Genomic DNA, 15,047 nt, shown 5'->3' with positions numbered 1-15,047 from the left:
ATGTTGTGTCTCTCAGCACTTTCAGCAGGAAATAAACCTTTACCTGTTCTATTGTCTGTGATATGTCACAAATTATTAAATTAAATCTTTAAAGGCAGGGATAAATGAAATGGGGGGGGGGGTGTTTTTTTTAAGAAGCATAAGGTTTGAGAAAAGGAGGAGAGTTATTAATCTGCACTAAAATCATTGTGTTAAAGATATTCTTCCCTTTATCATCAAAGTTTCACCATGGCACTGGATGACACGAATAATGAAATAATGAAAAATCACCAGTGTCCACTCCCATTGTCTGCCCACTGTCAAGGGCAATATATTTGCATTTATCAGACAGGAGAGCACTCCATCCCACCATTCAGATCCTCTGGCCAGTTTAAAAGAAAAATGTAGTGTCTTCACTGTCAACATGACCCTTGGTGGCTTGGGTGGCTTCTGATTGTGTAGATCATTTTCATGCAAGTAATGAGCTAGACGATTGTACAAAGAATCAGTCCCATTTGTCATTGTGAGACAGCTTGGTCACCTCTGTCTTCCAGGCTGTGGTCGGTGCCTTACAGAACCAGGTTACTGGTTTCCCTGTAATATCATGCTGGGAGATTAAGCAAAAGTGCATATCATATTGTTATATGTTATGGGGATCAGTTTTAACATGGAAAACAACAATGAAAAATCTTCAGTCTACCCAATACAGCAAATGAAAATGTGTTTTCTGAGTGTCTACCTTCTTTGCATGAGAACTGTCCCTGAAGAAGGTAAATATTGTTACCTGGTCTGTAGAGAAAACCTTAGAAAAATGTTTTCAGTTGTAAAGTGTTCTTAAATAGATTATACCCTGTACTCACAAGAAATTATGTATCCCCCTCTCTTGTCAGCCATAGTGCTCAGAATGTTTGATTCAGATCAAATCAAACTCACAAACCCTGCCAGAAGCTCACGCCTCTGTGCTGGACTGTCACAGAGCCCCGGAGTGGTAGCTGTGATACAAACCTTATCCTTGTTTTCACGGTGTTCTTGTGTTTCTGATCATGTTGCTGACTTGTGTCCAAATCTGAATCTGGTTTAGACTGGCAGTCCTGGGGAACCGGGCAATCGCGGACCCGAAGGAAGTCGAGGGCAGCCTGGAGTCGAGGGCCCCCCTGGCTCTCCGGGCCCTCGGGGAATGCAGGGAGACCGCGGTGTGCCTGGCCTGCCGGGGTCCCAGGGGCCAGCGGTAGGTCCTCTCCACACAGGGCCCTGCCACGGTGTGAGCGGACAGCAGCTCCTCTTCATGATCAGTACACTTAGCAAGAGCGCACTCAGTCACTGGGATGGAAAACAACAGACATCTAACATCTGTAAAACAATTTTAATAGAAACGGGAAAAGAGACAGCCGACAAGGATTTAGAAATGATAGATCTTTTTCAGCAGTTTTGGATTTATTAAAAAGTAACATTGAATTCCAGGGTCAACCAACTATTGCAGCGGTTCTATAGCTTTCTTTCCATAACCTGGTTGTAACGAGTCATAAATGGACCATGATCTGCTTCCTAAAGTACTTGTGTTTCACCAGGGTAAAGAGCCAAGTGACCAGCATATAAGACAAGTCTGCATGCGCGTGATGCAGGGTAAGTTCAGTGTTAAAATGTTTGTTCTGATGGTCCAGAGATCATTTGGGTTGTTTTAGATCTGGACTTCAAGGACCTGGCATGACAGATCATACCCCTCTTATTGGGTACAGTGTAGGAAACATGACTCAAGGATTTAATGTGCTATGCTGGTTCTCCCTGTACTGATTGTACAAAATATGATTACACATGGCCTTTTTATTTTAGATATACACAAAATATTGTAAAAAGCCTCTGTATCTAAAGGGTTTCTAGAAAATCACTCATTTAAGCACTTTAACTGCTGTGCTGCATTTAGCATTTTACAATCTCTTTCCCCCTGGCAAAATTCCTAAAGAGCACTACCATGTCAGATTAAGATTGAGTGCTTGATTTACATTCAACTCCCTGCTGTATTAATGTAACACTGTATCAAAGCACAGCAAAAACGTACGTTTCAACATTTGTATTTGGGTGGAAAGGTGGTTAGGGTTTTTTGTATATAACTGGAAGGTTGTGAGTTCACACTGTGTGGACTGTTTGTGCTTTTCATGCCTTGAGCAAAGTACTCTACTGAGATAAAGATTAAGATAGAGATAAAGCCCCAGTTGATGATCCATAAATGGCTACATTAGTCAAATAAATTAATTAGAACAAAGAACAAAATATACATGTCAAAGTTATTCTGAAGAAAATAAACTATTCTGTATGGAGTTTTGTACTTGTTTTGTACTTGTTACAAATCAGGCTTCAAAAGGAGCAACAACAAGCTCTTTCATTTTTGAGGATTGTTTTTCTGTAGAACATTCTGAACACTCTGGTCATATAATAAGCATAGGTTTCATGCACTTCATGTTTCATTCAAAAGGAATAGACATGTTTTTGTTTAACTTATGTAACAGTACATAGAACAGATTGATATTTACCTGTTCTTGTATTTAACTTTCATGTTTGAAACATGTATAATGATACCTAAAAAACAAAACAAAAAAAACCAACAGCCAAAGAAAAAACAGCGCAGACTTGTCTGTTTGTTAAAATACAAAAAGTCAATCTATGATAAAAGTAATCTCATTTTTTGGATGTGTGAAACGGAATAGCTAAAATATGAATGTGCATGTTTTGTACTATTGTTACTGAGTGATGCATTTATTTATTACAGTATTTTTAGTGTAGAAAATATTACAGAATGTTGTTTGCAGAACATGACTGGCTTCTTCATTTCAATTGTATACAATTCAAAATCACACTTTATTTACAAATACCCAGTTAAACTGTAAAATGTACATCTCATTTATGGAATGGAGTCACTTCTGATTATAAAAAGTACTACTCTGATTCAAAATAAGTGATGTTTGAACTGCTTTTTGAATTGATGAAATGCAATGAAGTCACTCACAAGGACTCTTAGGAGCATTGAGATTCACAGACATTACACACTCAATGCATCTTGAATTTTACACACAATACGTACATGATTTTCATATATAGGATAATGTGGAGTTTAATACAATTCTAAAAGAAGATTTGTTAAGCCTAAAAAGGCAGTCTACTACACCCAAATGTAAAAAGTTTTAATGCAAATTTAAATGAAAAAATCAAATTAATAATGGTAAAGAACACATAAACACTGTGGTGTGTTCCAGACAGCAGCAGCAAAGTGTTGTATGAATAATTAATGTAGGTACAGTTTAGTAAAGATTCTGCTTTACTATTATTTCTACATTATAATAATAATTATTATTAACATTATATATTATTATTAATACTGTGTGGGTATTTGATAAACCTTTATACAAAACATTTGATTCATGCTAACTTTGCAAATCCAGTGCAGAACAGACTGAAGAAGATTTACAGGTTACAATTTATTGTCTTCATTTGTATCAGTTTTCATAACTGATTTAACAATGGAGTGACAGTTGTGAAGTTGTGAAGGTTTATAGTCCAGTTCTCACCTGTTTTCTTCCTTTTCATGCCACAGAGCAGCTGGCTCAGCTGGCGGCCAGTCTGCGCAGGCCTGAGTCTGGGGCTGCTGGCCTGCCTGGCCGGCCTGGGCCTCCTGGTCCTCCTGGTTCCCCTGGAGACAGCGGCTTTCCTGGGCAAGCTGGAGCTCGAGGATTACCAGGCCTTAAGGGGCCTCCAGGCCTCATCGGCCTCAAGGGACCCAAAGGTAAGGTTCATATATGGAAACTGTTATTTCTGTTGTCATTTAGATTACTGGTGATTGGGTGAAAAACACATTCTTACATGGGTTTAACTAGCATTGTGTTTGGAATATAAAGAACTTGCAGGAGGGGTTGTGTGTGGAAGAAGCTTGAGAAAAAACTGGAAGAATTGTGCAATAAGCCCTCTGTCCTTTGGAGCCATTGTGAGTTTTTGTGTGTACAGATCCCTAGAATATGCCTCGCCAAGGGTGGGGTCTGTCCCACACTAAAACAAAACACAATTCATAGCTTGGGCTGAGAAATGGCTGCTAGTATATCTGACAAAACAGGTGAACAATAAGTATTTATCTGTAGTCATTTTAAGATAAATAAGATAAATATACAGTATTTGGTCTTTTCCCTGAAATGAAAATTGTTCTTAACATTCTGGAAATGCCTGTGATCATGCTCTTCCAAGTGGAAGATTCCAAGTGGGGTCAAAAACACACTGTGGGTTTACAGTAAATGAGTAAGGGCAAGCGGTCAGCATTTGTAATTCAAAGGCAGGCAACATGTCAAAACCTGAGGACAAAGTACAACAGTACTGAAGAGAAATGGAGATTCGTTGGCAGAAACCAAAAAGTCCAAGTTAGTTCAAGGTCAGGGAAACACAACAAGCAGAACAGGGAAACCCAGGAATCTTAGGTCAAGCAACCGCAGTCGAAACACAGAGATGAGGTGAATGCTGAGACAAGCTAAGGTTAACTACCTCTGAGCATCCAAGCAGTGCACTGATGGATCTTAAACAGCCCTGAGCTGCAAATGCGAAGGATGGATCTTCTTCCACAGCAGGCGGTAGTAGGCTGATTAGTGGGTCCACCTGTGGAATTAGGACTACTGGTGGAATACTGCAGACAGACTTTTAGACACATGAAACCCCTTAGAGATAACAAATTTGGAGAAAAATCCTTTTTGGTGATGCTGATATTCAATACAATACAGGAAGTTAGCATGTTTGGAAGAGGCAGTGTCCTGGTTTTCCACACTGCTTTAGCTCCTGGTGGCTGCTGCCTTTTTCTACTCAGAGGTCTTACCTTGCAACAGCAGTAGCAATCAGGGAGTGCACTAGAACTACTGCATTGTGCTAATCTGATATCAAAACCATGAACCTTTTAGTGCATTAGTGCATTGGGTCCTCCCATATGGCCTTCAGTTTGCAGCATATTACTTGTACACCATTTTCTTAACTTTGAGAGTGCTCAGAATTGCTCTAGCTGACACAGTGAATAAGATATTAAATACTAAATGCGAACATGTATCCTAAAAGGCATCTCAAATTAAAATAATGATGTATTAATAGAATTCAGTACAACATGGATGTACTGTCTAGAGAGAAACTGATGTAAAGGTACTTTACAACAGCAAAAAGCCACCTCAGGGAAATATAAAAATAAATCCAGATGCAAATGAGGAAGGTTTTCCTAAGTTGAGGGAACTTGAAACTAAATGGTCTACTGCAACAGTTTGAGAGAGTGAGTTACAGGTAAGAATAACACCCTAAACAAAGAGGACAGGATATGTAAAGCTTAGTGTAATAACAAAACAATTTAAATGTGAAGTAAAGAACATCCTTACCCCTGTATTGCACTGTATTATTCCTGTGTAATACAGAGGTGCCTCTGGTAATACCAGGTGGCATTTACTGGTATCCACAAACAGGTGTGGAAGTAACTGAATCAGCTTGTTATATCACTTAGTGCAAATGGCAATGGAATGTTTGCTAATTTCAGACTGTCTATGAATATCTGTCATGTGCAGGTGAAATGGGAGACAAAGGAGAGAGAGGAGTCACGGTACGAGGGCCTAAAGGGTTGCCTGGGCCTCCTGGCCTGCCAGGTGAGTAATTCCCATTACACTGTGTGACCCGACAGTAACTCTGGACCAAACACAGGGTGTAGGAGCATTGACTGGTTGGACCTCTACAGCAATACACTGGACTTGCATGTCTTAAAAACAGTCTGAATCCAATGAGTGCAGCTCAAATTTTACCATCTGTCTTTTCTACCACAAATCTGTCACCAAAGACAGAAGGGAATTATGGAAGTTGTGCACATACAGTACAAAGTGATAACAGGCTATGCAATATTCCATCAATTTCAATAGGTCAGGTCAATAAGTGCAGCTGCTGTTGGGTTCAATTTGATCATGTGGCGTTTCAACTTTCATTGATAAAATGATAGAGACATACTGAAACACTTTGAACACTTAAGAGAACACTTTAGTAATTTGTTTTTTGTAATGGGATTAGGCTGCACTTACTGTATGTGTACGAAATACTATAAATGTAAGCCTCAAGCATTTTCATGTGCTACATATCCGAGACCCAGATGTAACTGAACACACTCAAGAGTCATGTCCATTTATTTGTGTTTGGCTAGAATTTATTTGGCAAGAATTTATATTCCCTCCCCACAATATTTATCTCTATCTCTACAAGCCCTGTGTGCATTAGTACAGTATGTTTAATATTGTACCGATGACACCTTCCTTCAAGAACAGAACATGAAACATAGGTCTATTGTGTTGTGATTGGAGTGCAAGTTTAGGTGAATATTACAATAAATTTCACAGCAACAGAAACTCAGATCATTTTGTAGTAACAATATTATTTCAGCATTAAGTTGGCAGCTCTTCGCCTTGCAGAGTGTATTCTGTGCCAAGAAACCTGGTGTAGGCACCTTACAGCCTTCTGGTTGCAGGTGAGCCGGGGAGACCCGGCTACGGCCGGGACGGGCGTGATGGCGAGAGGGGTCCACCCGGGCTACCTGGACAGCCTGGCATTCCTGGGCCTCCCGGTCCTGCTGGTCCCAACGGCTACTGCGACCCATCAGCCTGCAACCTGCAAGCCATTGCGGCACCACAGTCTCTGAAGGACTCCAACATGAAGGGACCCTGAGCTGGTCCCTGAGCCGACGGCTGCGGCCGACCTGCAGTACGGTCCCGAGAACTGAAAGAGAGACAGAGAGCTCTCCCACACGGATTTCACAAAGACAAACAGCCCGTCTTTAACACTGTAATATTTCTTAACACTTAAATTTCTTCCTTTAATGTGATGGTACTCCATAAGCGTTGATTTTTTTTTACTTTCAAAACATTTTTTTTACAAAATGATCCCAATAATTTAAATTTCAGTTCTGAGAATGCCCCCGTTTCCAGTGCTTGTGTGGACCCTATGCTAAAATGTGCAGTCAGTTATTAGTGAAATACCAAAGAAGAAATATGACTTACCTCAGCTGTAATTTTTGCCTTCTGTGTACTGTATAATAAAGGTCCCTAGAAGCAAACTGAATTCTTTTTAGACAAAGTGAATTTCATTTTGTCATGTGTATGTACCATATTGTATACTACAGCTAACAACCAGAGACCTGACAGCATTATTACTCTGTACAGAAATGAAATGCAGACTACCCATGTAAAACGGAAAATGAGCAACACAGATGTATGGGAATCTCTGTAAATTTGTGATTTCTGGATCTATTCCAATTACATTTAATGCCAAATGACTTTCTTAAGGTTCAGTGGTTATTTTCTTTAACATCTTTTCTTAGCAGCTCATCGGAAAATGTCAGCCTCTGTTCAGAGTCCTGTGTGGCACTAGCATGCTGGGAATACAGTAATCCACTTTTATCAGATATGTTTAGGAATTATCCAGAAGTTAAGTTTTATAATGATATTATTTATTATACAAAGGTCTAACGAAACATTTATGGCTGTACAAAAGCAGAAACAATAAACACAAATGTTAATAAAGTTTTGCATGTCTTTGTATGAATGGCACATTCATAATAAAGGTAGGCAGCTGTGGATGTGTGTACATTTTAACTTTGCCCTAACTTTGTTTCGGCGATTCTTAAACTGTCAGAACCAAGTCCCACAAATTACATGGGATTTCTAAACGGAGAACCATAATCAGCATTTTACTTTGTATTCTTTCAAGATCCCTGAAGACAGAGTTGCTACTTCAGAAAAAATGTGTGGTTGTCATGGGGATATGTAATCATATCAAATCAATAATTAAAAGTAAAACTTAATATTCCACTCTGTTTGGTTTGGTTACTCTTGACTGATATATAGCCATTTAGACCGTTACCATCATGGACATATTACTAAAGAAAACTCATCAATGCACATGTTGTGTATTGGATCATGTTTAATTTATTTGTGTTCAACCATGGCTGTAAAATGAATACATGTCATAAAAACAAATAAATAAAAAGTGAACATAAGAACAGTTGCATACTTTTCAAATGAACCTCAGCTTTCATTGCATAAAGTTTACCATAAGCTTTAAATCAACTGTCACAATGGACTAAAATCACAGTGTAAATGAAATGCATGTTAATGTATCTGTAAAGTTATATAAATAAAATGTTATTATAAAATACTTCAGTTATAGCTTAAAATAAAAGAATCCTCCATTGAGGTAGATCAATAATACACTTTTCCGACCAACATCTCAATATGCATGTTGAGCAAACAGTACATACGTGTTATGTGATTAACAAAAAATATAACTTTTTTTAATACAGTTTATGTAAAAGTGAGGAAAAATATACAGGCCTTAAAATCCTGTTTTTTGGAGTTACAATAAACTTTGCCAACAAAAGGCTAAAATGTGAAACAAAAATGATAACACTGAAAGCATCTTAAAGTTTAAAATGAGCAAGCAACAGCATTGTATTTGATGTACTATCATAATCATGGTTGTTTGGCATAGTCAAAATATGCAAACACTTCCCTCAACATCAGCACAATGACGAGTCCAGAGCAAACACAATACTGAAAGAAGGTGAGATGATAAGGACATCGTCGTAGCCAAGATTCAGACCACGAGCTGGATGAGCCCCATTCTTGATTCACTCACTACAGGACACTTCTTCTGCAGCTTTTAACCATCATGCTTTCATCCCTTTGAATACATTATGATCCCAGTCAAATATTATGATTGTTTTGATAGATATTCTCAATATTCTCAAAATGCTTTTGAAATAGCTTGTCCAGACACACGTGGTCTGAGTCCTGGCTGTGATACATGTCAGAGTACAACTGGTTGGGTGACACTAGTGCTGTGGGTGGCCTTGAGTGAACTGTAGTTAGTGATTTGGCTGGTGTGAATCGGCTGGCTTTATTCAAAGCGAGTTACAGTTGCACCCATCTATACAACAGAGCATTTAACAGGTCACACGTAACACTGACATTGCAGGAGCAGCAACCCCTGTGCCTTGGAACTGTGAAATGACAGTGTTGTAAGTGACACTACTGTGGAGGCAGTGAGGCTCTTTGTGTGAGACAGGAAATAGTATCATGACTCATGGATTTTAAGAGAATGTGCAGGACCTACAAGGCAAGTTGATCAGTGATTGGCAATTTTGAAGTTGTGAAGCATAAAAATGATATAAAACATTATCTGAATTTAATTTAAGAAAGAAATGCTTAAATATACAATGGATTTCAAAATTGACATCGTCAAAATTTTGAGGCACTTCTCAGAACAGCAACACTCAGGAAATTAGTTTTTTTCTGATCAAACAGTATTCATTAACTTGCAGTGCAAAAGCTGAATATATTTCAGATTCTAGTCTTACATTACAGGAATCTTGTTTGGGTGTTCTTGGCAGAACATAGATTAACTGATAACACAAGCAGGATTCAGAGCATGAGATCTTGCAAAATAAAACACTCAAAGTCTTGCTATGAATTAAGCTGTAATGCTCATGTTTACAGTTAATACATTACATGAGACTTTTTATTGTGGGGTCACAGGGGTAATTATTCTTAATTAAACCACTCATTATGTGGTACTACATATATCACCATCAATGGAGGATAATGAATAATTGAAGATAGGCAAACAATTCAGTATCTCTTTTGTATTACATTCTTTATCTAAAAGGGTTGTCATCTTAAATGTCATTCTGTTAATGAAGTATGACAGAAAAACATACAAAGACATTTCATACTGGACAGCATGAACAGCTATAATGGCATGTGCTTTAATAATAAATTAAACTTTGCACATCTGAGATAAAAAATGCTATACCACTATTACATACTCAAACATAAATACAATATTTTTGTTTCATATAATGACTTCCTGTTATGTGGAATATCCAAGGTCTTATTTAACTCTTTATATCCATATCCAGAAAAGAGGATTTTGAAAGTGATAAACAACAAATACTGTAATTCAGAGCCAGCAGATTAGTAATCCATGTTCTGCAGAATGATCTTGAAGCTTCAAAAATAGTACAGATGTTGCATGAATCAGAATACTGTAGATATTCCAGCACAGTCATTTAATTTCCTTAGCTTTGTTAATGTTCTTAAAACTGTTGCTGTTTCAATAACATGTTTTTAAATATCCGTGTTAAAACTAAACACCCTTAACAATCATCACTTACATCACACAGGTCACAAAGAATCCATAAATATGGACTAAAAATCTTGTATGAAATAAAGGCCTTTGCTAAACCAATTCAGTCTGTATTGTCAAAGTGTATCACTCAGTCAAACAATTCCTACAACAAATCAGAACAGGCTGCTTAGAGTGCTGCCCACAAGAGAAAGATCCAGTCTGTTAATAAAGACAGCAGCACCAGCCGTTTGAGGGAAAATCTTAGCTTCCACTCTGTTTTACTGCATGCAAAAAAGATGCAAAATCTGAATCTATGACTTAACAAAGAACATCTTTGAACATTGTCATGACATAATCTGTCACTTACAGGGATTCAGAGAGCATTCAGTTATGTATTTTCCAGCATAAGTAATGATTTTAAGTATGATATTAAATACAAAGGCTACTGCTTAAAACTGACCACAAGAGGTCCTTTTCTGGCAACATTTTGGGTTTGTTTGTGAAACTATGAAGATGATACAAAAGAGAACAGTAGCAACACTGTGATCTCATAAAAATCCCCTTTGGACAAAAGGCTGCGACTTCTTTTGCAAAATATATAGTTTTCGGGACAATTTGTAATCAGCTATTGAAATTATCCTTTTTGCAATCATATTATATATTGTCTGTCTTACAGTAAAATTCCCAAGAATTGGGATTCCTTATTTGTGAAAAGAAAACCAGTAGTGACAGGTGACCTGTGAACTGTACAATGTTCTGATTAAAGCAATTGAAAAGGATGCAGTAAAAGTATGTTTGTAAATTAAAACTCTCTACCTCCTTTCACACTTTTTGGGGGTAAATGTACAGGGGATGAACAAAAGAATAGAAACACCTACAGTAGCACAAAATGACTTGTATTATGAAGTAACTAAATTAAATCTATGACTTTGAAATTTGTGACTGTGTCAGTCACATAAATGGCAAAATCATTTAAATTGTCAACGGGAACAGTGTCAAACATGATGCCATCACACACCAAACATGAAGTGAAAACAGCACTAGGAAAGAGGAGGAATAGTGGTTGCAAGTCAAAGCTCACCGACAGGGAAAAAACGGAATCTTAAGAGGATAGTTGTCAGCAGCACTAATGAGCTGTAAAGAAACCTGGACTTTTGAGTAGTGGAAGAAATTACCATGGTCTGATGAGTTGTCTTTACTCTTTTTCCTACATCTGGATGGGTTTGTGTTTGGCGAAACCCAAATGAAGCCTTCAACTGACACTGCTTGTTCCCAACTGTTAAACATGGTGGTGGATTAATTACAGTATAGGCACCATCTTGTTTGGGTCCGATAACCACTCTGCCCGATATGACCCAATATCTCACTAGAAACAGTGCAAGACTTGTATTACAATATTCCAAGATGAATTGAAGCTGTTCTAAAGGGCAAGGGCAACCCAAATCCTTATGAGTTCATAATATATTCATAAAATATTCATATTTTTCTTGGTGGTTTCACTTTTTTGTCCACCCCCTGCATCATCTAAACATTCTAAATTATATAAATAGTAGTTTTCATCTTATCACTGTGGTGACGTAAAACTAGGGTAAAGTTTTGTTATTCCTTTAAACATTGAAAATGTTCTCCCTGTTAGGCCTTGATTGTACTTCATTTACATGTATTACTACTGAACATATGAAGAAGTAACAATAAATAGCTTGCACGTATATTAAACAAAAGATAGTGCCCCTTTCTTTTTTATGACCAAGTAAACTACAAAGTGCAAATTACTTCCCATAGTGTACAGTAATCTGCAAACCATGGCGATTCACCAGCTAACAAATGCAGTGTATCTAAACTTCAAACAAACAAACCCAAAGCTACAGTATGTTATAGTTTTCAGGAAATTTTCACAGATACAGTTATAGTATTTAAAATTTAATATAATGAGAAAGTCATAAGAGTGTTGCTCCAAAAAGAAATCAATCACACTGAAATTGCACCAAATGAATATTCTGAACATCTGGAAATATCAATTGGTTGCACTTCAATAACTTTCTAGACTTAACACAAACAAAACAAAGGTTTTTCAATTTTAACAGACCTCTTAAAATGAAAGAATACAGCACTGGGCTTAAGGCGTTTCCATGTTAAAGCATTGAAAATAGCAAAAAGCTCCTGTCATTATCAGATTAAACAAATTTACATCTATGGCTGGTTGCTTATTCACTTTAAAGAGTTGCAGTTAAAACATTTAATTAGTCATTTCTAACATTTGAAAGATTCAATGTATTTAATGAATTCAATAAAATTGTATAATATTTGAACTAAAATATCTTTATCATCTCCCATCAGTCCAAGTTTTACACAATTCCATTTCAGGGAAAGTTGGTGGAAAAAAAGGTAATTCCAACCTTAAGACTAGTGAGCAAATATTATCTTGTCAAACATGTATGTGTGATAATGCAAAAAATAATTAAATGTACCATTTATGTTGTTTAAAAAACTAAAGATACCTTCCTCAACTTCTTTTTTCAATAATCATACAACAAGTTTCAAGTACATTATTCAAATGGAAGAAAAAAAATGAAACTGTAAATGATTACCCATAGGATTTTCATCTTTTTCAATCAGAAATATCAAAATATACATATAGCACCAGTATAACGGTAGTATGTACAGTCCTTATACAAACAATCAGTAATGTACTGTAATGTCATTGTAGTGAGATTTACCTATGAGCACAACAAGAGCCACACCAATGATGTCTACTCTTATTTGGGTACAGAGTAATTGAAAAACATATTTTTACACTGAGTGACTACACAACAGGTCTCCCTAGTGTTTATGGTCTATTATATACTACAAGCACAAATATATACTGTAGAGCTTGTAATGCCATGCAATACTCCTGTCCAGCAAGTGATGAAATGAATGCATACAGTTTCCAAGCGTCAAGGCTGTCTGGAACAGTGCTCCAATCCCGAATAAACAATGTCAAAATATTTACACCAAGAATTTCTCAAGCTTTCTTTTCAGGCAGAACAGCTTCAGAGCAGTTCAATTAAGGCATTACAAACTATATTACTCTCTCTGCACAGCTAACATTTTAAATTGCTTTACTTTTTTTGCAGCTCTAAGTCTTGTGCAAAGTACAGAGAAAATTTAAATTATTCAACGCGCCTTAGCTTAGACCTTTTGCCCTTTGAAAACATTGGAAAAAAAAACAGAAAAAGAGGCAGGCTGACCCTGCAGGTTAAGGTGGTTAAAATTAAGACATTACCAATGAAAGCTAATTAGCTCTTACACCAAATTTCTTCTCAAATGTCTGTTTTGTAATGTACACACTCATGCATGGAATGCATTCTGGGGGCAAAAGGGTTTCAAGAAGAACTACAGTAAGAAACACAATAAGAATATAAACACGTTTTATAACTTCATTATTTCTAAAAATAACTTTCTGACCTCAGCTCCAATGTTACACAAACACATTACTTAAACTCTAAAGATAATGAAGAGGACCTCTGTAACAGTGCCTCCGGGCTGCGGTGCCTCAGTGCTCATTGATCATTAAATAATCAGGGCAGCTCCACTTGCCTCCTAGCCGCTCCGCCGGGAACTGGATAAGGAATAGTAACAATCGCTAGGGTCACATCTTCCCTGGGGACCTGGAGGGCCAGCGGGGCCAGGTAATCCTGGAGGTCCTGGCTGACCTGTTCCAGGCAAACCTAGAGAAGAGAGGGGTGTGTTTCTCAGTGCACACAAGCCACAGTCACCACGTTGCTCAGAAAGTACCCTGGCATCCCACACAAGTCTCGCCACAGTGATATGAAGAGGATCAAACTCTTTCATTTTCATTTATCTATTACAATTGCAATCAGTTTTACCGAATCCTCATACACTGGTATTAAATAGACTTATAGATATGTTGCTGTACTTTTCAGAATAAATGAAATTTGACAAAGAAATATGAAAAGACACACAAGATGAAGATTCATCAAGCAGTCTGTCATTTTATATAATGATGAACCTATCCTGATTACTCCATACTTAGGAACTGCTTCTTGTATATCCTGGTCTGAGCTCCAATGTGATTTTGCTATTACATTCAGTATAGTTGAATTGACACACTTTATTTCAACACAGAATAGACATTAATCTTCTATCCCAGAAACAGCTTTCACAGAATATGCAGTAACATCAAATATGTAATTGTTCATATACTTTGACGGTGAGATAATTTACCGTACTTACAACAATGCCCCAGGAACAGGTAGCTGGAAAGCAAAAGCTACCTAAATTGCATATATTCTTGCCACTTCTAAAAAAATATTAATAGACAAAATCAAAGATCTGATAGTTTGATTTTACACCCTGCCAGTCTTGGGGAGAAAGGGTTCTCTTTGTTTCTGGGGAGTGGATCCAGGTAAAAAAATCTTTAAACTCCTGATCTCTCAATAGTCTTGCCAGTGGTAGGGAGGTGTATGATGTTTAATTCAACAGGCAAACAAGATTCTCATTTACCTAGTATGCACTGAAAGAATATTTTCAGTTTTTTCTGCAGGTCTAGGATTAATTTTAATTTGTTGAAATTTGTAAAAAATCTAGTCTTTAAACACTTAGAACATTATTTCTCACTAGATTATTTTTTATACAGATGTGTTCAGTACTTCATGTCAGCTACAGCTTGGCAATCAATCACACTGCACAACCACCTGACACAAAACTAGAAAAAAACATGACAAAAAATATTTTTATTCAGACAGAAAATCAACAGTAACTACATAAATTGAATTGTAAAGAATGAACTAGGGAGGCAGGTGCAAGGGTGAAGATGAAGTGGAGGGCTAAGGGTATGAAAAATGGTTACAAGAGGTGCTCAGAAGGCAAAATATTTAGACCTAAAAAAATACAACCTCCAA

At 37.2% G+C, this 15,047-nt stretch overlaps 2 protein-coding genes across 2 annotated transcripts in view; one reads left to right on the top strand and one right to left on the bottom strand.

Moving 5' to 3' along the window:
• col9a1b (collagen, type IX, alpha 1b) overlaps nucleotides 1–7,824 on the top strand; it is a 44,556-nt gene extending 36,732 nt beyond the window's left edge. Inside the window, exons 36-40 of the mRNA XM_015363136.2 lie at nucleotides 1,061–1,207; nucleotides 1,548–1,602; nucleotides 3,566–3,754; nucleotides 5,547–5,624; nucleotides 6,488–7,824. Coding sequence (XP_015218622.1) covers nucleotides 1,061–1,207; nucleotides 1,548–1,602; nucleotides 3,566–3,754; nucleotides 5,547–5,624; nucleotides 6,488–6,684 — 666 coding nt within the window. The 3' untranslated portion in view covers nucleotides 6,685–7,824. The remainder of the gene's footprint in view (nucleotides 1–1,060; nucleotides 1,208–1,547; nucleotides 1,603–3,565; nucleotides 3,755–5,546; nucleotides 5,625–6,487) is intronic.
• A 96-nt stretch (nucleotides 7,825–7,920) lies between these two features.
• Nucleotides 7,921–15,047, bottom strand: part of col19a1 (collagen type XIX alpha 1 chain) — a 116,659-nt gene continuing 109,532 nt past the window's right edge. The window contains exon 55 of the mRNA XM_069179824.1: nucleotides 7,921–13,853. Coding sequence (XP_069035925.1) covers nucleotides 13,726–13,853 — 128 coding nt within the window. The 3' untranslated portion in view covers nucleotides 7,921–13,725. The remainder of the gene's footprint in view (nucleotides 13,854–15,047) is intronic.

Source organism: Lepisosteus oculatus, chromosome 17 (assembly GCF_040954835.1).
Source record: "Lepisosteus oculatus isolate fLepOcu1 chromosome 17, fLepOcu1.hap2, whole genome shotgun sequence".
In the NCBI taxonomy this organism is placed as follows: Eukaryota; Metazoa; Chordata; class Actinopteri; order Semionotiformes; family Lepisosteidae; genus Lepisosteus; species Lepisosteus oculatus.
The sequence above is the reverse complement of the archived record's forward strand: the minus strand, read 5'-3'. Positions and strand labels throughout refer to the sequence as shown.